General features: G+C 54.1%; 1 protein-coding gene across 1 annotated transcript; it reads left to right on the top strand.

Moving 5' to 3' along the window:
* Window positions 1-416: 416 nt before the first annotated feature.
* On the top strand, window positions 417-27,841 carry LOC144943177 (C-type lectin domain family 18 member A-like). The gene is made up of 12 exons (XM_078870419.1): window positions 417-1,173; window positions 4,963-5,057; window positions 7,073-7,366; window positions 8,101-8,198; window positions 10,426-10,544; window positions 12,984-13,091; window positions 14,864-14,956; window positions 17,033-17,139; window positions 18,883-19,012; window positions 20,052-20,148; window positions 21,487-21,578; window positions 25,267-27,841. The coding sequence occupies exons 1-12, from the start codon at window positions 1,029-1,031 to the stop codon at window positions 25,302-25,304; spliced, it is 1,416 nt and encodes a 471-aa protein (XP_078726545.1). The 5' UTR covers window positions 417-1,028; the 3' UTR covers window positions 25,305-27,841.

Raw genomic sequence — 27,841 nt, 5'->3', positions numbered from 1 at the left:
GCATAGCGCGGCAGGCACCACCATCATCATCACCATCATCATCACCACCGCCATCATCATTACCACCACCACTATCATCATCACCACCATCATCATCATCATCACCACCGCCATCATCATCATCATCACCACCATCATCATCACCACCATCATCACCACCATCATCATTATCACCATCATCACCATCACAAACATCATCACCATCATCACCATCATCATCACCATCATCATTATCACCATCATCACCATCACAAACATCACCATCATCATCACCATCATCATCACCACCATCATCATCACCACCACCATCATCGTCATCTCATCCTCGCAACAATCATCTCTGGCACCCGCGTCACGGCGACATCCCCACCCCACGCCGCGCTTGCAGCACCACCCCCGAGCGACACGCGTTCGCCCGCAAAGCACTGTGGCATTTGGGAGACAGGGGCGCCTCTGTGCGCAACGCGAATAGCAAGGTCACGCGCGCAATGAGGCATTGGCCTCTGTCAAAATTAATTCTTCCAGATCGTCCTCCTCCTGCCCATCCTTGTCGTCCTCCTCCCTCCTCGTCGTCGTCGTCGTCATCCTCCTCCGCATGACCCTCTCTCCTCCTCTCCCTCCTCCTCTCCCTCCTCCTCTCCCTCCTCGTCATCTCGCGACCCGTCGGTCGATCGGGGAGGCGGCGAGCACCGGTCTGCAGCAACGCGGCGAGGAGTCTCGTCTCGGCGGCTTTGAGCGGAGGCGATACCGCGCGGACGGACGGCGACGGCACTGCGAGTGGAGAGGAACGAGTGGAAGACGATCGAGCCAGCGAGCGAACACACGAACGAGCCGAGCCGAGCGTGCTCGTTCCATTGCACGAACGGGCGGTCGCACGAGGAGGGCGCTCGTGAATTCTCCATCGTCGTCCGCGTGGCCGCGACAGGCGAAGCTCGCGGTCGACACGCACGACACAGACGCGCGGCTTCCGTGGCGAGCGGCGGAGGAATCCGTGTTCACGTTCCCGTTGCCCTCCCTCCGTGGGTGAAATGAGCAGGAGACGAGGATTATTGTTGATGCTGCTGCTGATGATGTTGATGATGATGATGACCGTGAGTGCGCACGCGATAAGCGTGGCGCTCACCAACCTAAAGCGGGACTCTCAGCTCCTCGTGATCAAGAACAAGACGCCAGGTGTGTGATGGCACAAGTTCACCACTCACCTCGTCTCTTCTCTCCTATATCTATACCCTTGTCCTCACCACTCCTATTCCCTCCTCGGTGGTCCGTGCCTGTAAGGGTCGGACAGTTCTCCAGCATGGCTCTCAGCAAGCCGTATTCGCGCTGATGAGATACTGAACATCAAAGCCTGTCCAAGAGTTTTACTTTTGTTGAACCGATGCGGCTGATGAGGTGCAAACGCGATAAGCTCGTGCGGGACGATGGGCTTCGTTAAAACAATGATTATTAGTATTATTTAAAAAAAAATATATATATATATTTATGTAGGGAGACGAATGTGGGATGGCGAGACTTTTTAATTGCATAATTTTTTTTTATTGTATTAATTTATTTTGTATTGATTTTCTCGTTTTATTGTATCGATTTTTTTATTGTATTTTTTTTATTGCCCTTACGATCCTACACGATGACAAACTCACCCGGGATGAGCACTCCAACCGGAGACTGCCCGGCGCTGCCAGGTGTTGGTTTAGAATCTGTGTCGATCATTTACACCATTGGAACCTCATTTGCCAGTAAAAAATATGATAATTGTTTTTTTACCCCTCTATCTGGCAACAAAACTGACACCTTTTTTCACAAGGAGTCATGTTAACATAGACCACAATACCTGCAGCCATAATGCAAACAAAAAACATAACTCTGATAATATATGCACTGTCCTTGAAGTTGATTGGTCCACACCCGAGACAGCTTTCACATGCCAACCAACGTTGGCATGTGATCCTTTAAAGGAAAGCTGTCTCCTTTAAAGGAAAGCTGTCTCGGGTGTGGACCAATCAACTTCAAAGACAGTGCATATATTATCAGAGTTATGTTTTTGTTTGCATTATGGCTGCAGGTATTGTGGTCTATGCAAACATGACTCCTTGTAAAAAAGGTGTCAGTTTTGTTGCCAGATAGAAGGTTAAAAAAACCAATTATCATCTGTGTCGATCGTCGAGCGGGTCGTCTCTCCGTGGGTGGGGCGCGCGTTGTGTCTCCGTGTGCTCGCCTTTCCTCCAGCACACAAACGTCAACGTTCACGAACGGAATCGGCCAAACGACGTTATATGTAGCTGATAAATATATATATAGTCTCTAGGCTTTCCCAGTAAACATGCGACTTTGAGCCAACGTTGGCTCGACGTTTCCAACCACATGCCAACGTTGGGCCACATACCAACGTTGGACCAACGCTGGGCCAAATGCCAACGTTAGTCAAACGTTGGCATGTGGTCCAATTGTTCGTCCAACGTTGGACCACATACCAACGTTGGCATGTGGTCCAAAGTTGGCCAAACGTTGTTTCAACGTTGGCATGTGGTCCAACGTTCGTCCAACGTTGGTACGTTTACCGGGTTCACGGGTAAATAAAGGTCGTCTTTATTAAAAATTAGATTTGTTATTACGCATTCCCGATCTATCGGCGGGTGCCAAACAACGAGATTGCATCAACAATCGCCTGGGGTCACGTGGGGGGGGGGGGCTAATTGCTTTGTTTTTCTTTTTGTCCTCCCAATCATGAAAGTTGAATGCAGCTGTCACGGCTCTGTAACGCGACCTCGTGTAGCGTTGCGCAATCAAACTATGAATCAATTCATTAAAATACCCGACACTTTAGCACGTACTGTACACATACACATACTTCATCACGTCGGGGGAGAGGGGGGCGGGGTTGATGGGTGAAAGGGCAGGGGAGTTACAAATACCCCAACAACCCCAACATGTGCTCCACGCATTCTATGGTTCTTTCGGTAAAGTCACGTAGATAGAAAATGAAATAAAAATAATAAAAAAAATAAAAATATCAAATATAAAAAAAAAACTACAAACTCACGACTTTTCGAGGTTTTAATATTTTTTTAATTATATATTTTTTAAAATTTTGTATCTACGTGACTTTACCGAAAGAACCATGTAATATGCATTCCTACAGTCACGCAAATTTCGAGTCGAAATGTTTTCCACGGTTCATTCTTCTCTCGACCCGATAACATTCGTGACTGATGTCAGGCGCACGCTCTCGAGGCCCCTTCTGGGACATCACCAGCGGAGTGTCGTAAACTCTGCTCATCAGAATCTTCATTTCGACTGTGCGGAAGACGATGAGTTGTGAAGCTCTTTCTCTCTCTCTCACAGGTATCCAGTAAGGGGCGAGTCAGCGATTTGCCAGTTTCATCTGCGTATGAATGTCCCGTCCCCCCGTCCCCCGAAAAAATAAGAAAATGTGACCAGAATTCACCACCACCACCACCACTACGAGACCGCGCCAGAGCGGTGGGGTTAAAGTTCTATCTCTCGTTAGGGTTCGGGCGATATAAGCCGGCTTTAATAATACCTTACCGAATATTCTTATTCTTATGTTTTTTCGGTAAAGTCACGTAGGTAAAAAATGAAAATGAAAATTAATCAAAGTAAAATAAAAAATAAAATAAAAATCACGCTCATTCAGAAGAGGTAAAGTCACGTAGGTAAAAAATTAAAATTTATAAAAGTAAAATAAAATAAAAATCACGCTCATTCAAAAGATGAGTTCTGAATGAGCGTGATTTTTATTTTATTTTTTATTATACTTTCATTAATTGAAATTTTATTTTTTTATCTACGTGACTTTACCGAAAAAAACCTAAAAATATGAATCCTTGCAGTCACGAAAGCTTCAAATCTAGAACCTTACCGAATCTCTCCGCCGATGGACTAGAGTAAGCGCAACTGGCCGGTAGCAACCCCAGCTCCACACACACACATATATAGGGAGAGGTAAAGTGGATGTGGTGTATCCGGCACAGATACGGGCACAGCGAAAGGGTACATGAGACCCAGCGTGGCCGACTCGCATCTAAGACGATAAGCAATCGCCGCAGTCATAGCGAGATGCAGAATTAATAACAATAATTTACATTTTGAAGGCGCATTTCATCCAAGGATCCCAAGGCGCAGTATAACTGGACGTGGTGTGCCGGGGTGCTGAGATGTTGCCAGGGTCGTTGATTGGGACAGACCCGGGTAACCTCTTCGTCTTAAGTGGAAATGGATTCCGGTCCCGTTATTGTACGCCGAGACTTCATGATTTTCCGCCCACACCGTGACATTTTCAGCAAACGAAGTGCGTGGGGAGTGCGTCTTCAAATCGGGCACACGCCATGGTCCGCGTTTCACTTTCTGGAGTTGTCCGCTGATAATCCTGAAAGTACGGCGGTGTTTGTTTACAGTGCGCTACTGCTGCTGCTGTTGTTGTGAATTCTGTTGTTGCTTCTGCTGATGTTGCAGCTGTTGTTGTTGTTGCTTCTGCTGTTGCTGCTGATGCTGTTATTGCTGTTGCTGTTGTTGCAGCTGTTGTTACTGCTGTTGTTGCTTCTGCTGTTGCTGCTGTTGTTGATGCTGTTATTGTTTATGCTGTTGTTGTTGTTGTTTCTGCTGCTGTTGCTGCTGATGCTGTTATTGCTGTTGCTGTTGTTGCAGCTGTTGTTGCTGCTGTTGTTGCTTCTGCTGTTGCTGCTGTTGTTGATGCTGTTATTGTTTATGCTGTTGCTGTTGTTGTTGCTTCTGCTGTTGCTGTTGCTGATGTTGTTGTTGCTTCTGCTGTTGCTTCTGTTGTTGCTTCTGCTGCTGCTGCTGTTGCTGCTGCTGTTGCTGCTGCTGTTGTTGCTTCTACTGTGGATGCTGTTGCTGCTGTTGTTGATGCTGCTGTTGCTGATGTTGCTGATGTTGTTGATGCTGTTGTTGCTTCTGCTGTTGCTGCTGCCCCTGGATATGCAGCAGGCTCCGTGTCCAAGGAAGCGTTCGCCCTCGAATCCCTCCACAACAAACTCCGCGCCACGGTCCAACCCCCGGCAGCGAACATGGAAAAGATGGTACGAGTGCACGAGTTCTTCAGGAACTGTTGATGGGGGTGGGAGGGGTTGGTGTGTGCATAAAGCACGCACAGATGCTGAGTGATTTTGTATTTATTTTCTACGATCCAACGGGCCAACAACCCCTTTACTCCATCGCCTCGGCGGACGTCGTCTCGGGCGCGTTCGCTCCTTTGACTGCCACGACATCCCTGGTCTCGACCAGATGCCATCGCGCCTCCCAGCCAATGGCACGTTCCTGCCCGTTGCCCGATAAATTATCTGAACGCGCCAATGTCGTCGCCTCCCGATTTCGCATGCGTCTTCTTCCCGAGTCCACGCGCCTCGTGCTTCTTCCTCTGCTTCTCCTTCATCTGCTTTTTCGTCGTCTTCTTCGTCGTCGTCGTCGGAAATCTGAACTTGCATTAAAATTTCTCGTGGTAAACAAAAACGCAAAAAAAACACCACTCGGCTCCACTACGCACCGAGTGATTGCAATGAAAAATTAACGACTGTTTATACAATAACGTCTTCTACTACTACTATTTATTATACTTCTTCTACTACTTCTACTACTTCTTCTTCTTCTTCTCCTCCACGTGATTACCAGAGGACAAAGCCAGGCGCCAGCCCCCGCAGACCAAGCAGACAGACGGTGTCTTAAGTGGGCCCTCTGGTCCACCAACCCCATAGATCACCTCGAGTGCGGCCTGACCGCCCGAATGCGCATGCAGACGCAGACGCACACAGACGCACGCACACGCACAGACGCACACACACACCCACACACACGCACAGACGCACACACGCACGCAGACGCACGCAGACGCACAGACACACACACACAGACGCTCAACTCTGACCAAAAGCCAGGGCAGCAACCATGGAGAAGTGGTGCAGAGGGCCTGCCTAGTGAGAGAGACAGAGAGACAGATATAGTTACACAGGCACGGAGACACACGCAGAGACAATGTATGTATGCTGAACTTCTTTCGCACCGTACGCAGCCAACCGTGATAATCAGAGGTGCGTGGGAAGGACAACAAACTAAACACAATAGGCAGTTCCAAAGCAGTGAGTTTTCATTCGAGAAAAAAAAGAGATACAGAACTAGACTTTGACATTTAAACATCTTTTATTGCCGCCAGCAGCAACAGCACTGGAGGCGATTTCGATATGAAATACACAAAGTCACCAGCGAACAAATGAAAATGAATGCTACAAATCCACGCGCTGTGGCGCTAAAAGCACCGCGCACAACACGAAATAAAAGTCACGTGGTGGTGGTCATCGCGCACGCCACGGCGACGAGCGAGCGCTTCAGAAGGTGAACACGAGGTTGCCGTCCACGCTGGTACAGAGGGCGAGAGAGAAGTGGAGAAACAGCTACCGACAGAGAGTGACAGACAGTTACAACAGGCAGAGATGGAGAGAGAAGCACAGATTGAGAGAGACGGAGGGCGAGAGGGAATGCCACAGATTGAGTTTGAGAGGTATTGCTGTGTAGACACACTGAGGGCGACGGAGGGACCGAGAGTGGACACGCGCGTCTATGGAGACGGACAAAGAGACCGATAGAGACAACGCGGGAGGTTGTCGCAGAGAGCGATAGACGGAGTCTGAGACAGTTTTGCAACAGACTTAAGACAGTGTTGTCCCGAACAGCTGACTCTGCCTGATCAGTACGCATTCTCGATGGACTGGACCCATAGGAGTGCGCGCTAACAAATGTTCAGATTTACTTCATTGCCTGTGTCGGGTGGAGTAGGATTTACGACACACATTGAACACAACCTAACCAAAAACATGTGTTTGAATCAATATTATCAATCACAATTTACACCCTTTTGTCAATTGTCAATCTACTGAAGGTCGAAGGTATCCCCCATTCATTGTCGCTTCGCGAAGGGTGTTTGGCCATACATCACACGGCTCGGGTTTCTGGGTACAGACGAGATCACACAGGCGCATTCAGGCCGACGCGAACCCCGGCGCGAACCCTAACGCACGAGCTCTGCGGCCCGCCGCCTCCACAGGAGTGGGACGAATCCTTGGCTCAAGTCGCTCACGAGTGGGCGGCAGTCGCTTGCGATAATCCCCGAGCGGCAGAGGGGACCCCGGCAGAGATCACCAGTGAACCAGGGATTCAGGGGACCGGAGCAGCTGGAAGAGGTGGAGGACATCGCCGCCTCGGGGTGAACCTGCACCGCGCGCCGCACGGGGCGGCCTCGTTCGCCGGCGTCCTCGCCTCGTGGTTCTCGGAGGGGCAGAACTACGACTACGCGCGGTCAGGGTGCGCGCACAACCGCACGTGCCGCCACTACACGCAGGTACGCAACCCTCGGCACACGCGCGGCGACTCTCGCTCGCTCGCTCGCCGTTGCGAAAGTCGCTCCACTGCCCTCCTGTTGTTGTTGTTGTTTGGAGGGCGACTGCTTGCGACTGCCTAGCAGCGTCCTTCACGAGCCTCCTCCTCCTCCACAGAGGCCGATCTTGACACTGTTGGTGCCGGTCAGCTGCAAGTCCAGTCAGCTCCATATCCTCCTGTGCCACATCAGTCGGTGTCTTCTGCAGCCCGTGCGGCGCCCGTTTAGCCCCCTCTATCAGGCAGAACAAAAGCTGTTGAGGCTTGCGGTGACTGGCTGGGTCTCTGCCCCTTGCCAACGCAGGCTCACCGATGGGACCGTGTCGCAGAAATACAAAGCTCCACCGTATAGCCTGTAACAGACTGTTTGGGGCAAGTGCTGTTGGCGAACACCTATGAAGGCCGGCACGGCACACGAGGGGGTGGTTGGTTAGCACCACGCCCGACCGCCTTTGTCTCTCTAGTGGCAATGTTTACACACCGCACCAGGTACTCATTTGAGGCTGAGTCGACCTAGGGGAGGCCCGGGACCGGTTCATATAATCGTCACTGGTGTTGGCAGTGAGCGGGAATCGAACCCGTGTCGCCGGGTTCACAGCGCAGCGCGCGAACCGCTACACTACCGCTCCCCACACGACCGTGTCGCGCACACACACACACACACGCGCACGCACCCATCACGTCTTCCTCGCCGAGCAGATGGTGTGGGCCTCGGCGAGTCGCGTGGGCTGCGCCAAGCGCTGGTGCCGGGACCCAGGGAGCCGCGTGGAGGCGTTCGCGTGCGTCTACCTGCCCGGGTGAGCGGAGGGCACGGAAGGGTCATTGTGCCAACGACTGCACCACCGTTCCCCTCCCCCTCCATACAAAGATCCCCATATTACTTAAAGAGGCCGTTGGGTCAAGTGCTGTTAGCGAGCACCTATGACGGCCGGAACGGCAGCCGAGGGGGTGGGTGGTCAGCACTATGCCCGGCCGCCTTTGTCTCCCCAGAGGCGATGATTTTTACACACCGCACCAGGTACTCATGTGAGGCCGAGTCGACTTAGGGGAGACCCAGGACCTGTTCAGATAATTGTCGCTGGTGTTGGCCGTGAGCGGGAATCGAATCGAACTCGGAATGCCGGGTTCGTAGTGCGCTGACCGCTACACCACCGCTCCCCCTACACACAGACACACGCACGCGCGCACTTCAACGCCCTACTGCCCATGGGCATCGGCAAGTTCCAAAGCCGTGGCTAGATTTTGGCAACCGGGGCAAGGTGCCAAAGGGGCCGTCCATAAATGACGTCACGCACCGAGGGGGGGTGGGGGTCAGACATTTGTGACGATGTGTGACGAGGGTTGAGAAATGTGACGTCACATCAAAATGCGCAACTTTAAATAAATATAGAATTGTTATAACAACACAAATTGTTATAAGAACACTCCTACAACATCAGAATGCAGCGCCACATTAAATACGCACTACAATGACAATAGTTTAAAGCGATCTGAAGCATGTTTTATTTTAAAAATGGAAACATGGTTTTGGGGGGGGGGGGGGCAGAGCTTTGTGACGTCATATTTGAGGGGGGTTCTGACTTTTTGTGATACCGTGTGACGAGGGGGGGGGGGGCGGGTCAAAAAAATCGTCCAAAATCGCGTGACGTCATTTATGGACGGCCCCAAACCTTCGCGCCACCGTCACCCGTCTCGCTGCTTTGCGACGCCAGCAAACGTCTCGGTTCGAAACATTCAGGTGGGGGGCAGTGCACCGCTTCGGGGGGGGGGGGGCACTCGGCCCAGCCCGGCCCTGCCTCAGCTGGGACAGCACTCGGCTGGAGGCATCTGCCAATCGCTCGCTCGCTCGCAGACTCACACGCACCTATCACTTGTGACAGTGGGGTGACAAGTGGCGCCTTTTAAATATGTGCGCTCGGACCTAATTAAATGTACCCCACGTGCCAACCGAAGCCCGCAGTGCGGAGGGCGGCAAGGCACGACCGTGTCAATCCAGAATATTCCAGCGCCATTCGCTGACCGCGTATGTGACTCTCCTACCACTAAATCAACCTGAATGCGACGAATCTCAACAGCTAAGCAGGAGTCGAGCCTGGTTAGTGTTTGGATGGGGGGATAACCGCCACCACCAGGACTTGCCAGGTTGTCGTAGCTGTGGGGCTGCGAGGTGTGGCCACGTGGGAGGAGAAAATCCACGCGTGCGAGGGGGAAACACTCTATCCCGTACAGACGGAACAGGTGGAGTACACATGCTGCTGTACCGCCTTCTCTTAGAGAGCCAGGTTATGTCACCACCTGGATGCCCACGGGTAAGGGAGTTTCAAAACGTTGCGCACGTGATACCCCCAATCCTCGCTTCCAACAGTGCTGGATTACAGGCCACGTGCATAGCCACCACCAACTTCCCAGCTAAAAGGGCCGTGTTCGTGTCGAGTGTAGTAACGGACCGACACTGCCACCCAGTGGCTCACCAGGGTGGGTAGCGCTCTGCGTGTGGAATGATTATCACAGTCAATAAGTTGGGAGCAAGTCACCCCACCCCCGACCCTGACTGAGTCAAATTTTTGGGCACCACCGCTCTCAATAACTACCCTTGATTACGGCAACAATACCACAATACCTGGCTTGCGTGGGCTAAGCATGCATTCGCTCAAAATCCGCGTCAAGGTGTGCAATCAACAGTTCACCTACTGGACATCTGCTAAAAAGAGCGTTATGGCTCATTGGATTCCTCCACTCTCAATATTCAGATTTTCATTCTGGTTTTGTGTAACCACCGTCACATACCCGCCCTGACCAATTAACTTCCCTCGCCCAGTGCAGTATTGTTGCCAAGATCATTTCCTCCAGGTGTTCACAAATCTGACCTTTTGACACCCGGCCACGTGTTCGTCATCTCGCTCGCCTCTAAATAGCCCAAGTGCAACGTCTCGTCGCGTTCAAGGCAACCTGCGATTCAAATGGCCGTCGGGCTCGCTCGTACCCACCCGCTCGTTTGACTGAGTTCGCTTTGATCCCCGGCAGAGGAAACTGGCTTCTGGACGGCAAGACGATCGCTCCCTACAAGGCGGGAGACTGGTGCTCGCTCTGCACCTCCGTCAAGTCCGGCTGCTTCAAGCACCAGGGCGCAGGTGGCCTGTGCGGTGAGCAAGGGGCAGGCGCTGGGTGACGTGAGCCAGGGGCAGGCGCTGGGTGACGTGAGCCAGGGGCAGGCGCTGGGTGACGTGAGCCAGGGGCAGGCGCTGGGTGACGTGAGCCAGGGGCAGGCGCTGGGTGACGTGAGCCAGGGGCAGGCGCTGGGTGACGTGAGCCAGGGGCAGGCGCTGGGTGACCTGAAGCAGGGGCACATTTACGACACATTTATATTTACGCGTGTGCTTATAAATGTTTGCATATATACAAACGTATATGGTGCATCGTATCAGGGCACGCCTATCCAAAATAAGCCCACGTTATTGTACCTTGTATTGATATAATGCTTTGAATAGGATTATATATACGTGTATATGCATGCGCCAACATGAAAAAACGTGTATATTTGTAATCATTTGCATATTTGAAAACGGCTTTTGTGCCTTGAATATTGCAATGTTTGTACGGAGCGTTGAATATATTCACACGTACAGCGCTTTGTAACCTTTCAATGACTGGCGCACTATCAAAAGACACACACACCCACGTATATATAATTGCAAAATTAGCCAAAACGTTTGCTGACCTGGCAAACAATATTTCCCAGAACATAGTTCCGGACTGCCGCATACTGAAATTCAGACACCGGAGCATAAGGGGCCGTCCATAAATGACGTCACGCACCTAGGGGGGGGGGGGGGGGGGGGTGAGAAATGTGACGTCACATCAAAATGCGCAACTTGAAATTAATATAGACAAAACGTTCTACTTAATAAAATAGACGTTTTAATAAATGTTTTATCCTACAACATCAGAGTGCAGCGCCACATTAAATGCGCACTACAATGACAATAGTTTACAGCGATTTGAAGCATGATTTATTTTTTTGGAAGGGGGGGGGGCATAGCTTTATAACGTCATATTTGAGGGGGGGGTCTGACTTTTTGTGACGCCGTGTGATGAGGGGTGGGGGGGGTCAAAAATCGTCCAAAATCGCGTGACGTCATTTATGGACTGCCACTTAGTGGGTTATTCAATGCTGACTCTTGCAGCCGCAGGTCGTCGTTACGGAACGACCCGAACTTTGGCAATGGGACCCGTTGACGCTCTCCTGGATAAATGACGTGCGTTTGCGTCTAAGAAGCCTTGCAGCTTCACCGTTGTGCTGCTGCTATTGTTGTTGGTTAGATTGTTGTTGTTTGTTCATTGTTTCTTGGCTTCTGTCTTCTAACGATGAATCTCCCGGGACGTGCGGAGTAGAAGTGAAGTCACGTGTGGCTGCGTCTCTCTTTCTCTGTGCTCAACGCCACCCTTTCCTTCAATCTTTTGGTGTTCCCCCCACCCCCTCCACTCTCTCTGTCTCTAACCGGCAGCCCTTTAGCATTCTTCTTCTTATTAGTATTGCTTTATAACCAATGTTGACGACAAGCTGGGGCACTTGTTGAGGTTGCTTTGTTAACTTGTGCTTGGGCAGCACTTTGCTCGGGACTGAAAGGGGTAAATGTAATAGCTGTGTCCGGTTTGTCTGTCAGTCTTCACAATGCAATCGGAACTTTGTGGCAAAGTTCCCGCATCACCGATTAGCGCGGTTGCCTACGTACGGTGTGAAAGAGGTTCAACACACATCCAGTACGTACCTTCTCCACTCGTTTCCCACCCATTCCCTCGTTTTCCACGTACCCCCTCGTTTTCCACCCATTCCCTCGTTTTCCACGCACCCCCTCGTTTTCCACCCATTCCCTCGTTTTCCACCCATTCCCTCGTTTTCCACCCATTCCCTCGTTTTCCACGCACCCCTCGTTTTCCACACATTCTCGTTTCCCACCCATTCCCTCGTTTTCCACGCACCCCTCGTTTTCCACCCATTCCCTCGTTTTCCACGCACCCCTCGTTTTCCACCCATTCCCTCGTTTTCCACGCACCCCTCGTTTTCCACCCATTCCCTCGTTTTCCACCCGTTCCTTCGTTTTCCACGCACCCCTCGTTTCCCACCCATTCCCTCGTTTTCCACGCACCCCTCGTTTTCCACCCATTCCCTCGTTTTCCACCCGTTCCTTCGTTTTCCACGCACCCCTCGTTTCCCACCCATTCCCTCGTTTTCCACGCACCCCTCGTTTTCCACCCATTCCCTCGTTTTCCACCCGTTCCTTCGTTTTCCACGCACCCGCTCGTTATCCACCCATTCCCTCGTTTTCCACCCATTCCCTCGTTTTCCACGCACCCCTCGTTTTCCACCCATTCCCTCGTTTTCCACGCATGCGCTCGTTTTCCACTCAATTCGCCACTCATGTTTTCGCCATTCTCCACTCATTTCCACTCACTCTCCACTAAACTCTCTCCTTCTCCTCTCATTCTACGCTCTCTCCCCGCTCATTCTCCGCTCACGAGTAAGCACATTTGTGAGCGCGCAACGCGTCTAAGCGAAGGTTGCTTCGGCGCCGTCTCCGCAGAGGTGCCGCAGAACCGCTGCCGGATGAACTGCGGGCGCCACGGCCACCTGGACTCGTCGAGCTGCAGGTGCAGCTGTGCGTCCGGCTTCTCTGGGAAATACTGCCAGGGTGAGGACCCACACCACCCTCCCTACCACCGCCTCCTCTCCCTCCCTGCCTGCCTCGCCCACCTCTTACACCTCCCACACCTCTCACACCACCACCCCCACCTCTCCCACCACCCCCACCTCTGCCACCATCGCCACCTCTGCCACCATCGCCACCTCTCCCACCACCCCCACCTCTCCCACCACCCCCACCTCTCCCACCACCCTCACCTCTCCCACCACCGCCTCCTCTCCCACCACCCCCATCTCTCCCACCACCCCCACGTCTCCCACCACCCCCACCTCTACCACCATCGCCACCTCTCCCACCACCCCCACCTCTCCCACCACCCCCACCTCTCCCACCACCCCCACCTCTGCCACCACCCCCACCTCTACCACCATCGCCACCTCTCCCACCACCCCCACCTTTCCCACCACCCCCACCTCTCCCACCACCGCCTCCTCTGCCACCACCCCCACCTCTCCCACCACCCCCATCTCTCCCACCACCCCCATCTCTCCCACCACCCCCACCTCTCCCACCACCCCCACCTCTCCCACCACACCCATCTCTCCCACCACCCCCACCTCTCCCACCACCGCCTCCTCTCCCACCACCCCCACCTCTCCCACCACCCCCACCTCTCCCACCACCCCCACCTCTCCCACCACCCCCACCTCTGCCACCACCCCCACCTCTCCCACCACTCCCACCTCTCCCACCACCCCCACCTCTCCCACCACCCCCACCTCTCCCACCACCCCCACCTCTCCCACCACTCCCACCTCTCCCATCACCCCCACCTCTCCCACCACCCCCACCTCTCCCACCACCCCACCTCTCCCACCACCCCCACCTCTCCCACCACCCCCACCTCTCCCACCACCCCCACCTCTCCCACCACCCCCACCTCTCCCACCACCCCCACCTCTCCCACCACCCCCACCTCTCCCACCACCCCCACCTCTCCCACCACCCCCACCTCTCCCACCACCCCCACCTCTCCCACCACCCCCACCTCTGCCACCACCCTACCTCTCCCACCACCCCCACCTCTCCCACCACCCTACCTCTCCCACCACCCCCACCTCTCCCACCACCCCCACCTCTCCCACCACCCCCACCTCTCCCACCACCCCCACCTCTCCCACCATCCCCACCTCTCCCACCACCCTACCTCTCCCACCACCCCCACCTCTTCCACCACCCCCACCTCTCCCACCACCCCCACCTCTCCCACCACCCCCACCTCTGCCACCACCCTACCTCTCCCACCACCCCCACCTCTCCCACCACCCTACCTCTCCCACCACCCCCACCTCTTCCACCACCCCCACCTCTCCCACCACCCCCACCTCTCCCACCACCCCCACCTCTCCCACCACCCCCACCTCTCCCACCACCCCCACCTCTGCCACCACCCTACCTCTCCCACCACCCCCACCTCTCCCACCACCCTACCTCTCCCACCACCCCCACCTCTCCCACCACCCCCACCTCTCCCACCACCCCCACCTCTCCCACCACCCCCACCTCTCCCACCACCCCCAACTCTGCCACCACCCCCACTTCTCTCACCACCCCAATCTCCAGCACCTCTCTCCCCGACCTCTCCCACGGATGAAGGTGGGGAGGGGGGCTGGATTTGTAGAGAGCTCCACACGGATGCCACCTCCTGCATGCGACCAATCCCAATGGAGTAATTTCCACAGCGTTGGGACGTTTGACCCCGACACCAATGAGACTGTGTGAAGGCGTCGTGGATGTTGTTGTTGTTGTTTGTCTTTCAGTGAAGTGCTCCTACCCGTGCGTGCACGGACGGTACAGGGAGGAGGAGTGCTCGTGCGTCTGTGACCTGGGCTACGGAGGGCTCACCTGTGCAGGTGAAGCCTCTCGTCACGCCAGTTCTCCCCGAGGGAATAAGATCGACATCATTGTGTTTTTGTTTTTTGAGGAGGAAGGCCCCGGGCGAGCTTGTTAAGCTCGTTATTTCATGGGCGTCCTGCCACGTGGTACAGACGTTGCTACACCGGTGCGGGGTCTTGGCGAACAATCACGGCCACGTGATTGGTCTGCGACGCAGAACGACACGGAGTGACGCAAGCGTGGTGCTTCACACGTCACAGCAATAGGGGGAGCGGTCGACAACGTTAACAACAACAACATGTGTTCATATTCTTGGTTCTTTCGGTAAAGTCACGTAGAAGGGAAATAATACAATAATCAAAATATAAAACAGTTAAATTATCACGACGTTTCGACTGCAGCACAAGCAATCATCATCAGGTGTGAAAACACAGCAAGAAAATTAGTGTGTTTTTCACACCTGATGATGATTGCTTGTGTTGCAGTCGAAACGTCGTGAGAATTTTATTGTTTTATATTTTTATTATTTTATTATTTCCCTTCTACGTGACTTTACCGAAAGAACCAAAAATTTGAATCCCTGCAGTCACGAAAGCTTTAAATCAAAACACGTGTTCTGTTTACACAAGAGGCAGAGGACTTATTAGTACGTCGTATTATTACACTACTTCGCCTCGGGAAAGCCTCGGACTTTTTTTTCTGCCAAGTTTTTGTTCGCAGTAGGGGGCGATGTTGCCGTGAGTGGTGGGCGGTGGTGTCGCGGTTCGCGACCTGCTCGACGAATCCGGCGACCCGAGTTGGATTCCCGCTCACGGCCAACACCAGTGACGATGTTCAAAACCGTTCCTGGGCCTCCCCTAGATCGACTCGGCCTAAAATAAGTACCTGGTGTGGTGTGTAAACATCGCCACTAGTAAGGCAAAGGCGATCTGGCGTGGTGTTGGCGACCCACCCCCTCGTGTGCCGTGCCGGCCTTCATAAGTGCTCGCTAACAGCACTTGCCCCAATAGTCTGTTTAGGCTACACGGAGGATATTTGTTTTCGATGCCAATCAAGTTGGCACAGTAGAGGGGCACAGCTGGTGCATCAGCCAGTCATCTCAGTCAACCAATGGCACCTACTGGGTCTGTCCCGTAACCTCCTACCAGCAGGCGTTCGACACTTCACGTGGCCTTAACGTGCACCTAGCCTGGCACAAGCGCCGTGGTGACGTCGCTGCCACTTAGTGGCGACTGGCGGTTGTTGTTGTTGGTGATGCCAATTGAGTAATTGGAATGCTTGGACAATAGCAGTTACACCAAAGCAGTGGCGGTCCCTGGTGGCCTTGAGCGCGGCCCCCCTCGACAAAACACAAACAGTGAAAACACCCCACGTGGTCATCGTGCTGTTGTCAAACCCCCAATGGTTGCAAATGTGTGGCGGCCCTCACGCGCTGACGTGGTGGCTCATCGGCGAAAGTAGCCTCCCCTCCCCTCCCCCCTCCTCTTAAAATGAGTGAAGAACACTGCACTCTAGGTTTGTTTTAGCTATAGGAGGAAACCGGAGAAGTCTGAAAGAACCCCATGCAGAACACGGAGAGAACACACGACGCACTCTGCACGGAGATGCACCCGAGTTGGCGATCGAACCCAGGACTTTCTTTGCTGTTAGTTCACAAGCGTCCGCCACTGTGCCACTCCGCCACCGGCACTCGATGGGCGAGTGTCTGTCTTGTGTGAGCGACTTACGATGTCCCACACCGACATGTTGATCGCTTATTCGTAACCTTGTGGACTCTCTGGCCATGTGGAATACCTCGCTGGAGTCCCGCGCCTCTTTGAAATGTCCTGGCGATGCACAAGCACACAAACACGACAACAACAACAACAACAAAAACCCAACACGTATCGAGCACACATCGCTTTTTTTCTCTCATTTTGCATTTTTATACGGAGGGCTTTTTATCTTTCTTGTTGTTTATCTTTGTCCACAACAACGATAAGAAGAGAGGCGACGTTTCGGGCTGCGGCACCTTTCCGGCCCGCCTACCGACTCAGGGGGCCGCGCGTTGTCCGCTGTTGCCTCCCCTCCTCCTCCACCCCCACGGGTCGCAGAGCGAGCGGAGTTCCCGTACCAGAGCTGCGCGCTGCGTGTGGATGACGACTGCCTCTCCGTGTCGGACGACAGCGAGACGTTCTACACGGCGCGCAATCAGTGCCAGGTAGCGACGCCGGCCCCCCCTCTACCCGCCCCCCCTCCTCCTCCTGTGTTGTTTTGGGGGTCGTACCGCTTGTTGATGTCCTGCCGTGAGTTTTTTTTTTACTCTTTAGATTTATTTTGGCTGATGTGTCTGGCCCAAATCGATAGGCCACTTTTTTGCGAAGCTATCACAACAAACGCGATAGGAGTGCAAAGTACAATAAAGGTAAACAAATCACCCGAACGCACGCACAAATAACACTGAACTATCACCATCCCAACCAGGCAAATCCCACTGAGGTATTAACTTATCTTGATTTGAAGCTTTCGTGACCGCAGGAATTACTCTTTGGTTCGTTCGGTAAAGTCACGTAGAAAGAAAATAAATTAAATAATACAGTACGACGTTTCGATTGCAACACAAGCAATCGTCATCAGGTAGAACTAAATGTGAGAGAGAGACAAAACACGGAGACACACAGACAGATACACAAGCGGAGAGAGACAACAGAGACACACAGAGAGACACACAACATAGACACACAGAGTTCTGTGTCTGTCTGTGTGTCTCCGTGTCTGTGTTTTGTCTCTCTCTCACATTTAGTTCCACCTAATGACGACTGCTTGTGTTGCAATCGACACGTCGTATAATATTATTAAATTTTTTTCCTTTCTACGTGACTTTACCGAAAGAACCAATGAGTATTAACCTATATGGCAAAAGCGAGCTGGCCACAAATGATAGCCCAACAAAGTGGCTCATCATTTGGACATTTATAGCAGCTAAATAATCTGAACAGTCTAAACGCACGTTTTCTAAATGTGGAGGGAAAACCCCGAGAGAAAAAAAATCCACGCGACCGCGGGGAAAACATGGGCGGGCGGATGAGTGAATGAATGGGTGGTCCGTGGGTGAAGTGGTGGGTGCAGGGGTGGGTGCAGGGGTGGGTGAAGTGGTGGGTGCAGAGGTGGGTGCAGGGGTGGGTGCAGGGGTGGGTGCAGGGGTGAGTGAAGTGGTGGGTGCAGGGGTGGGTGCAGTGGTGGGTGCAGTGGTGGGTGCAGGGGTGGGTGCAGGGGTTGGTGGAGGGGTGGGTGCAGGGGTGAGTGAAGTGGTGGGTGCAGAAGTGGGTGCAGGGGTGGGTGCAGGGGTGGGTGCAGGGGTGGGTGCAGGGGTGGGTGCAGGGGTGGGTGCAGGGGTGGGTGGGTGACACGGTGAAGTGAGTCGTCAGTGGGTGAAGGGACAGGAGTCGCCCCCCCCCTCTCCCAGGGTAACTCGCAGTGCTCATACGGAGAAGAGGGCCAATCCGTTTGTCAACAACTCCGCGCGTGGCCTTAGCAGGACATGATGTATAACGGGCATTGGCTCTGCTTCATAGCACACCCGTTAATGGCACACAAGGACAATGTGCCATGTATGTATGTTGAACTTCTTTCGCACCGTACGTGGCCAACGTGCAGGGGGAAGGACAACAAACTAAACTCAAAAAGCAGTTCTATAGAAATAAGTTTTCAATCTAGATTGAGAAGTACATATCTCCAGTGGCTTCCTAATATTGGAAGAGCGTTCCAGACGGCCGCAGAAGCGCGTGTGAAAGCGCGCGATGCGTTAACCGTCTTTTCTAAGTTCACGAACAAGGGCCGTCACCCGAAACGTCACCCATCATACTTTTAAGGCCACGCTCTGCGTCGCGTCGTTTTCCGTTCGAACCCGCTTCGTTTTGTTTTTCTTGCCGTCGTCTTCTTCCCGTGTTTTTGGCGAGCGCAGGGCCGAGGTGGGACCCTGGTGCAGATCGAGAGCCAGCGGGAGCAGGACCTCCTCTCCTTCTACCTGCTCAGGGCCACCGACAGCAACGACGTCACGGGCCTGGAGCCCGAGTCCAACAGCTTCTGGATAGGTGATCACGCGCGCCCGCTACGTGATTCACCCCCCCCCCCCACCCAGAACTCCCACGCTACAAATTCGTCATCGTCTTCGGATCGGATAGACGGTGGATTGGGAAAAATTGGGAATATTTTCGGCCCCTGGTAACCCAGGGGCAAAGCTGCATAACTGATGCCACGGTGGCGAGATGTTAACTACCTTGCCGGGTATACAGGAGGTCGTGGGTTCGATCCCAACCCTGACGCCTGTTTATTTGGAGATTGCGTGTCTCTCTCTCCCCGCGGTCGCGTGGATTTTTCTCCGGGACCTCCGGCTTTTCCCTCCGCATTAAGAATCAACATTTCCACACGATACACCGATTCGTTGAGCTGTCATCATTTGTGATAGCCAGGTCGCTTCTGCAAAACGAGCTTTCCAGCTCAGTGGGCAATGCCTGTTAAAATATAAACAAGTTGTTTAGTTCATAGTTTAACTTCTGTCGTCTCAAGACGGGAGCTGAGCCTTTAGGCAAACCTCTCGGTCTACCGGTCAATATTCGTCCCGAACCTGACCTACGGCCACGAAACCTGGATCCTGACGGAAAGGACACGCTCAAGAGTGCAAGCAACAGAAATTGGCTTCCTGCGCACGGTGGCAGGGCTCTCTCTCTCTCTCTCTCCGGGATCGGGTGAGAATCGCGGCTATCCACCAGAGACTCCAAGTCCAGTCGGCACTATTGAGCGTGGAGCTGAAGCCAGCTACGGTGGATGGGTCACCTGCTAAGGATGCCGAAAGAAAGACTCCTCCCCGGGAGACGTTGGAATGACGCCCTCCAAGCAAAAGACCCAGAGGCCGCTCGCGGTCGCCCTGGAGAGACCAAGGTGGTGGTGCGCCTGGCTGAAGGAGAGGCCGGCGATCCGGTAGCTACGGTTGATGCCGCTGGCAGGAGGACACGGCAGGATGTGGAACGCCTTGCTGGAGTTGCTGCCCCCGCGACCCGATTCAGTTCCGGAATAAGCGGGCCGATATTGATTGACCGATAGTTTAATTCTGTCCGTGCTCACGTCCGTCAGGTCTCACCTACAAGGTGTCTAAAGGCGTCTTCCGCTGGGACGACGGGAGAGCCGTCAACTTCAGCAGCTTCGCCTTGGGACAGCCGGACAGCCACGGGTGAGACCAACCCGGAGCAAGCATGAGGGGGGTTTGGGGGGTTGGGGGGGGTGCTCTCTTGACATTTTTTTGGGATTAACAACGAAACAACAAAAATCAATCACCCAAATCAGGGGGTCTAAGGTACGATGTTTCGAATCCGAAAACGTTGTTTTGTTTTGCTGTACCATTGTGTGCGGGTACCGATTGTAGCTGGCAATTATGACTGCTCAAACACAAGCTACGATGATTGCTTTGATATTGTGCAATGCCTCTGTGCTGTTCGCCTTTTGGCGTTCTCTGGTCTGACACTGGAGAGACGAAGCCGTACGAGTGGCTGTCTATGGTGTAGGCCAATCAGTTTCAAAGACAATGCCTAGAGTACCAAAGCACGTTTTCACGCATGTTTTACCACAGACATGCCTAGCGACAGGTGTCTATTTGGTGTCTGAACACTTTAACACCTCCTGCATTTTATTGCCGTTTGTTTCCGGCGAAAAACTTCCAAAAATGGATGAGTGGATGCGTGGGTTTGGCAGTTGGAATTGAGCCAAATTTCCTGCAGTCTAAGCCCACCAACTCACTGCACAAGAGAATTCCAGTTGTTTTGTATTGTCCAGAATCGCAAGTTCTGGATTCTCAAGTGTACAGTGAGGGAAAAAAGTATTTGATTCCCTGCTGATTTTCTACGTTTGCCCACTGACAAAGAAATGATCAGTCTATCATTTTAATGGTAGGTTTATTTGAACAGTGAGAGACAGAATAACAACAACAAAAAATCCAGAAAAACGCATGTCAAAAATGTTATAAATTGATTTGCATTTTAATGAGGGAAATAAGTATTTGACCCCCTCTCAATCAGAAAGATTTCTGGCTCCCAGGTGTCTTTTATACAGGCAACGAGCTGAGATTAGGAGCACACTCTTAAAGGGAGTGCTCCCAGTCACTGTAGGGGCGGCTGCCTGGAATGGGACTCAGGAACTCAGCAGTAGCACCAGCTGCTTGCCCTATAAGCCACCCGTCCAATTTTGAATCTAATCCAAATCACTAAATCACTGTGCACGCTGCCAAAACCTGACATGCTGCCAAACCCCCGACGCTTGCAGAAGTCATAACGAGAGTTGGAACTCTCCGGCACTGAATCATCGCGGAACGGACCGAGCTCCATATGCGTCGTTTAAAACGACTTCATATGCACGAATGTTGACGTTCTTTCGCACCGTACGTAACCAATCGTGTTCATCGGAGGTGCGGGGGAAGGACAACGAACTAAACACAACACATCAACAAGCAGTTATTTAAGAAATGGGTTTGCAGTCGAGATTTGTAAAGTCCCGCCGTGCGGCTGTTTGCGTTTAGGTTCGGCAACTGCGTGGTGATGCACGCCGAGTCTGGCTTCAATTGGAACGACCGCCCCTGCCGCTCCCGCAACAGATTCATCTGCCAGTTCGGTGAGCGCCGTGAGCGTTGCCAGCGTTGTGAGCGTGGTGAGCGTGGTGAGTGTGGTGAGCGTGGTGAGAGTGGTGAGCGTGGTGAGCGTGGTGAGTGTGGTGAGCGTGGTGAGTGTGGTGAGCGTGGTGAGAGTGGTTAGCGTGGTGAGCGTGGCGAGCGTGGTGAGAATGGTGAGCGTGGCGAGCGTGGTGAGCGTGGTGAGAATGGTGAGGGTGGTGAGCGTGGTGAGCGTGGTTAGCGTGGTGAGCGTGGTGAGTGTGGTGAACGTGGTGAGTGTGGTGAGCGTGGTGAGTGTGGTGAGCGTGGTGAGCGTGGTTAGCGTGGTGAGCGTGGCGAGCGTGGTGAGAATGGTGAGCGTGGCGAGCGTGGTGAGCGTGGTGAGAATGGTGAGCGTGGTGAGCGTGGCGAGCGTGGTGAGTGTGGTGAGCGTGGTGAGCGTGGTGAGCGTGGTGAGAGTGGTGAGCGTGGTGAGCGTGGTGAGTGTGGTGAGCGTGGTGAGTGTGGTGAGCGTGGTGAGTGTGGTGAGCGTGGTGAGTGTGGTGAGCGTGGTGAGCGTGGTGAGCGTGGTGAGAGTGGCGAGCGTGGTGAGCGTGGTGAGAGTGGTGAGCGTGGTGAGCGTGGTGAGTGTGGTGAGCGTGGTGAGTGTGGTGAGCGTGGTGAGCGTGGTTAGCGTGGTGCGCGTGGCGAGCGTGGTGAGTGTGGTGAGCGTGGTGAGCGTGGTGAGCGTGGTGAGCGTGGTGAGCGTGGTGAGTGTGGTGAGCGTGGTGAGCGTGGCGAGCGTGGCGAGAGTGGTGAGCGTGGCGAGCGTGGTGAGCGTGGTGAGAATGGTGAGGGTGGTGAGCGTTGTGAGCGTGGTGAGCGTGGTGAGCGTGGTGAGTGTGGTGAGCGTGGTGAGCGTGGTGAGTGTGGTGAGTGTGGTGAGCGTGGTGAGCGTGGTGAGCGTGGTTAGCGTGGTGAGCGTGGCGAGCGTGGTGAGAGTGGTGAGCGTGGTGAGCGTGGTGAGCGTGGCGAGCGTGGTGAGCGTGGTGAGCGTGGTCAGCGTGGTGAGTGTGGTGAGCGTGGTGAGTGTGGTGAGCGTGGTGAGAATGGTGAGCGTGGCGAGCGTGGTGAGCGTGGTGAGTGTGGTGAGCATGGTGAGCGTGGTGAGCGTGGTGAGAATGGTGAGCGTGGCGAGCGTGGTGAGCGTGGTGAGTGTGGTGAGTGTGGTGAGCGTGGTGAGAATGGTGAGCGTGGTGAGCGTGGTGAGTGTGGTGAGCGTTGTGAGCGTGGTCAGCGTGGTGAGTGTGGTGAGCGTGGTGAGAATGGTGAGCGTGGTGAGCGTGGTGAGCGTGGTGAGTGTGGTGAGTGTGGTGAGTGCGTTGAGCGTGGTGAGCGTGGTGAGGGTGGTGAACGTGGTGAGCGTGGTGAGCCTGGTGAGCGTGGTGAGCGTGGTGATAATGGTGAGCGTGGTGAGCGTGGTGAGCGTGGCGAGCGTGGTGAGAATGGTGAGCGTGGTGAGTGTGGTGAGCGTGGTGAGCGTGGTGAGTGTGGTGAGTGTGGTGAGCGTGGTGAGCGTGGTGAGCGTGGTGAGTGTGGTGAGCGTGGTGAGAGTGGTGAGCGTGGTGAGCGTGGTGAGTGTGGTGAGCGTGGTGAGTGTGGTGAGCGTGGTGAGCGTGGTTAGCGTGGTGAGCGTGGCGAGCGTGGTGATAATGGTGAGCGTGGTGAGCGTGGTGAGCGTGGCGAGCGTGGTGAGAATGGTGAGCGTGGTGAGCGTGGTGAGTGTGGTGAGCGTGGTGAGCGTGGCGAGCGTGGCGAGCGTGGTGAGTGTGGTGAGTGTGGTGAGCGTGGTGAGCGTGGTGAGCGTGGTGAGTGTGGTGAGCGTGGTGAGAGTGGTGAGCGTGGCGAGCGTGGTGAGTGTGGTGAGTGTGGTGAGCGTGGTGAGCGTGGTGAGTGTGGTGAGCGTGGTGAGAGTGGTGAGCGTGGTGAGCGTGGTGAGCGTGGTGAGTGTGGTGAGCGTGGTGAGCGTGGTGAGCGTGGTGAGTGTGGTGAGTGTGGTGAGCGTGGTGAGCGTGGTGAGCGTGGTGAGTGTGGTGAGCGTGGTGAGAGTGGTGAGCGTGGCGAGCGTGGTGAGCGTGGCGAGCGTGGTGAGCGTGGCGAGCGTGGTGAGTGTGGTGAGCGTGGCGAGCGTGGTGAGCGTGGTGAGTGTGGTGAGTGCGTTGAGCGTGGTGAGCGTGGCGAGCGTGGCGAGCGTGGTGAGCGTGGCGAGCGTGGTGAGCGTGGTGAGTGCGGTGAGTGTGGTGAGCGTGGTGAGTGTGGTGAGTGTGGTGAGCGTGGTGAGAATGGTGAGGATGGTGAGCGTTGTGAGCGTGGTGAGCGTGGTGAGTGTGGTGAGCGTGGTGAGCGTGGTGAGTGTGGTGAGCGTGGTGAGTGTGGTGAGCGTGGTGAGCGTGGTGAGCGTGGTGAGCGTGGTGATAATGGTGAGCGTGGCGAGCGTGGTGAGCGTGGTGAGCGTGGTGAGCGTGGCGAGCGTGGTGAGAATGGTGAGCGTGGTGAGCGTGGTGAGTGTGGTGAGCGTGGTGAGCGTGGCGAGCGTGGTGAGTGTGGTGAGCGTGGCGAGCGTGGTGAGCGTGGTGAGTGTGGTGAGCGTGGTGAGTGTGGTGAGAATGGTGAGCGTGGTGAGCGTGGTGAGTGTGGTGAGCGTGGTGAGCGTGGTGAGTGTGGTGAGAATGGTGAGCGTGGTGAGCGTGGTGAGTGTGGTGAGCGTGGTGAGCGTGGTGAGTGTGGTGAGAATGGTGAGCATGGCGAGCGTGGTGAGCGTGGTGAGCGTGGTGAGCGTGGTGAGTGTGGTGAGAATGGTGAGCGTGGTGAGCGTGGTGAGTGTGGTGAGCGTGGTGAGCGTGGCGAGCGTGGTGAGTGTGGTGAGCGTGGCGAGCGTGGTGAGCGTGGTGAGCGTGGCGAGCGTGGTGAGAATGGTGAGCGTGGCGAGCGTGGTGAGCGTGGCGAGCGTGGTGAGCGTGGTGAGTGCGGTGAGTGTGGTGAGTGCGTTGAGCGTGGTGAGCGTGGTGAGGGTGGTGAACGTGGTGAGCGTGGTGAGCCTGGTGAGCGTGGTGAGCGTGGCGAGCGTGGTGATTGCGGTGTGGTGAGCGTGGTGAGTGTGGTGAGCCGTATTCTCCCTTTTTTCGTCCCATAGTTACTTCATATTTTTACAACTTTATATTTTACAACCTCCTTTCCTGTCTTCCCGGGACGTCGCATTTTCCATTTATATTTTGTTTAATTACCCCACGGAGACTCATAGACTCACACAGAGCCCTATAGACGTACACAGAGACCCGGTTACAGCTCCAGTCGTCCGCAGTTCACTCCCTCCATAGACTGACGCCCGTAGATTGACACAGAGACTCATAGACTCACACAGAGCCTTATAGACGTACACAGAGACCCGGTTACAGCTCCAGTTGTCTGGAGTTCACTCCCTCCATAGACTGACGCCCGTAGATTGACACAGAGACTCATAGACTCACACAGAGCCTTATAGACGTACACAGAGACCCGGTTACAACTCCAGTTGTCTAGTGTTCACTCCCTCCTTTCTCATTACACACTTGGGCGTCGAGAGCGGGTGGTGGGTGGGGGGGTGAAAGAAACGTTTTCTGGAGCTCAGCCCCCGACTTCTGTGATTCATTTTCCCTCCTGTTGTTTCGTTAGGAAAGAAACACAGGATACACTGGAGCTACAGACCCTGAGCTCGGACGGAGAAGTCGCGCAACCGTCTGGGTCATCCGCTGGGCGCGAGCGCGAACCGCGTCTTGCGCACACGCACAAGACCAAACAACAACAACAAAAAACCGTTTAGCCTCGACAGACGTTTGAGTCAAGTGCCGTTAGCGAGCACCTGTGAGGGCCGGCACTGCACACAGGGGGGAGGGGGGCAGCACTGCGCCCACACGCGCGCACACGCGCACACACGCACGTACACACACGCGCGCACACACACACACGCACACACGCGCGCACACACGCGCACACGCACGTACACACACGCGCGCACACACACACACGCACACACGCGCGCACACGCGCACACACGCACGTACACACACGCGCGCACACACACGCGCGCACACACACGCACACACACGCGCACACGCACACACACGCACACACGCACACACACGCATACACGCACACACACGCGCACACACGCGCGCACGCGCATACACGCGCACACACGCGCGCACACGCACACACACGCGCGCACACGCGTGCGCACACGCACACACGCGCGCGCACACGCACACACACGCGCGCACACGCACACACGCGCACACACACACGCACACACACGTCCGCACGATCTGTCTCGGTAGGGCAGAGGTGGGCACCCGACGCACCCCCGCGCGCGTTACTTCCGGCCCGACGTCCAACGTTCCGCTCTCCCGCCGAGGACGTGGAGCGAATCGTCGGACGCCGTGCCGAGCGGCGCTTCGGGATGCGCCGGGGGGGGGGAAGAGCTGCGAGGCGCAGTCGTGAAACCCCAAAAGCCGTGGCTGCCGCTCAGCCCGATCCTACGCAGCCTTGCAATCCAAATACACCCCCCCCCAATCCCATACACGCACTGGGGACCAGCCTCAAATCCTACATGAAAGCTTTCGTGTGTTCCTCTACTCTGATGCGTTAATCCGGGAGAGTCACGCCGCCTTGTAGGACTCGTTTTCAGGAGGGTCCTGCTACTTGCAAGATGCCTTCAGCCCATTGAATCATGAGTTGTGTTCAGTACTATTATTATACAGGAGGAAGGAAACCGGGACAGCCGGAGGAAGTCCACGCCTTGCGCGAGGAGGCAGCGCTCCATTCCCCGTACAGATGGAAACATATTCTGGAAACAGTCCACCTGCTGTACCGCCTTCTGCTGGCGAGCCACGGGTACACGGCACCTCCTCGATGCCCACGGGAAGGGAGTTTCACAACACGTGTGTGTTGGTGTGTGTGTGTCAGGTGATCCAGCGGTCACGTGCGTAGCCACTGCCTGATCGCACCACGCCCAACGGTGAATACGAAGGGCGGTTTGGCGGATGAACCTGGCAAAGTTGTTTTTTTGAGTCCGGCTTCGCCGTTCATCGCTCACGCTGAAGGAATTCACGACGCTGCCAATCGGAAAGCAAAGCCTCGAGTTTGGCGCATTCTCTCTTTTTATTTATTTATTCGGTTTGTGTGTGTGGTTTGTTTCTTTTCTAACTCACACACAATCCATTGCATTCACCGGCCGTGTCTCTGTCGTTCGGGGGAGGGGTAGGGGGGGGTGATGACGAGTCGACGGTACGCTCTCGCCGCGTTTCATGAATAACACTCGGCGAAATGAATTCTCTCGTAAAAAACTCAACGCGTCCGTCAACAACAACAACGCGGCACTAAATACAATAGATTTTAGAAGGTGGCGTTTCAGCGCAATGGCCCTCATTTCTCTTATTGGCAAATGGCTAGAGATGCCAGTGAGATAGAGTGGATGAGATTTGGAGTAGTACGACCATAATGTGAAACGCCACCCGTAATATATTTTTCAATTCATACTTTCTCCAATTTACGCCCATTTTCCTGTCGGCCCTCATGATCTGAGAACCCAAGGGACCAGTGTGGTCTCGTGTGCAGAGAGTGACCTCATGCAGTAGAAGAAGGGACGGTTACCTAAAACGTCGCCTAATATACAACAAAAACAGATTTGAAAGCCACAGTATTGACAGACGTGGTGAGTTTTTTTGTAATGATTATTTGAGCTTGTGCGCCAAAGCCAACACAACAACAGCAGCAACACCAAATAATTGGTTTTCATTTCTCATCGATTGTTTTTTATCTGTCTAAAGTGCCCTCAATCCCCAACACCAACCCGCTGTGGGATGGGGGAAATATTTTCAAGAGTTTAGCCCCATACAGATCCGGCTGAAATTACTTGCCCCTTGGAAATGTATTGCGTTTTAATAATAATAATACTTTCATGTTATATAGCGTAATTCATGCCAACAGCATCCCACAACACCAGGACCGGGCCACAGGTCTTGCATGATCGCTTAAACTTCGTCGCGGCTCGAGAATGTTTGCATACATTTTTTATACGTGTGTGTGTCTGTGTATATGTACGCTGTACAATTTACTTACCGAAAAAAGTTACAATTTTCATAACTAATTTTGAATGGAAAAAAAAAACCGGTTCGTGCCAGCATTTTAAATGTCACTAAAACAAATGTACGCGCGCTCGCCATTTCACGCCTTCGGTATCAATACTAAC

This window comes from Lampetra fluviatilis, chromosome 30 (genome assembly GCF_964198595.1).
Source record: "Lampetra fluviatilis chromosome 30, kcLamFluv1.1, whole genome shotgun sequence".
In the NCBI taxonomy this organism is placed as follows: Eukaryota; Metazoa; Chordata; class Hyperoartia; order Petromyzontiformes; family Petromyzontidae; genus Lampetra; species Lampetra fluviatilis.
Note: the sequence above shows the minus strand (reverse complement) of the source record. Positions and strands in the feature narration are given on the sequence as shown.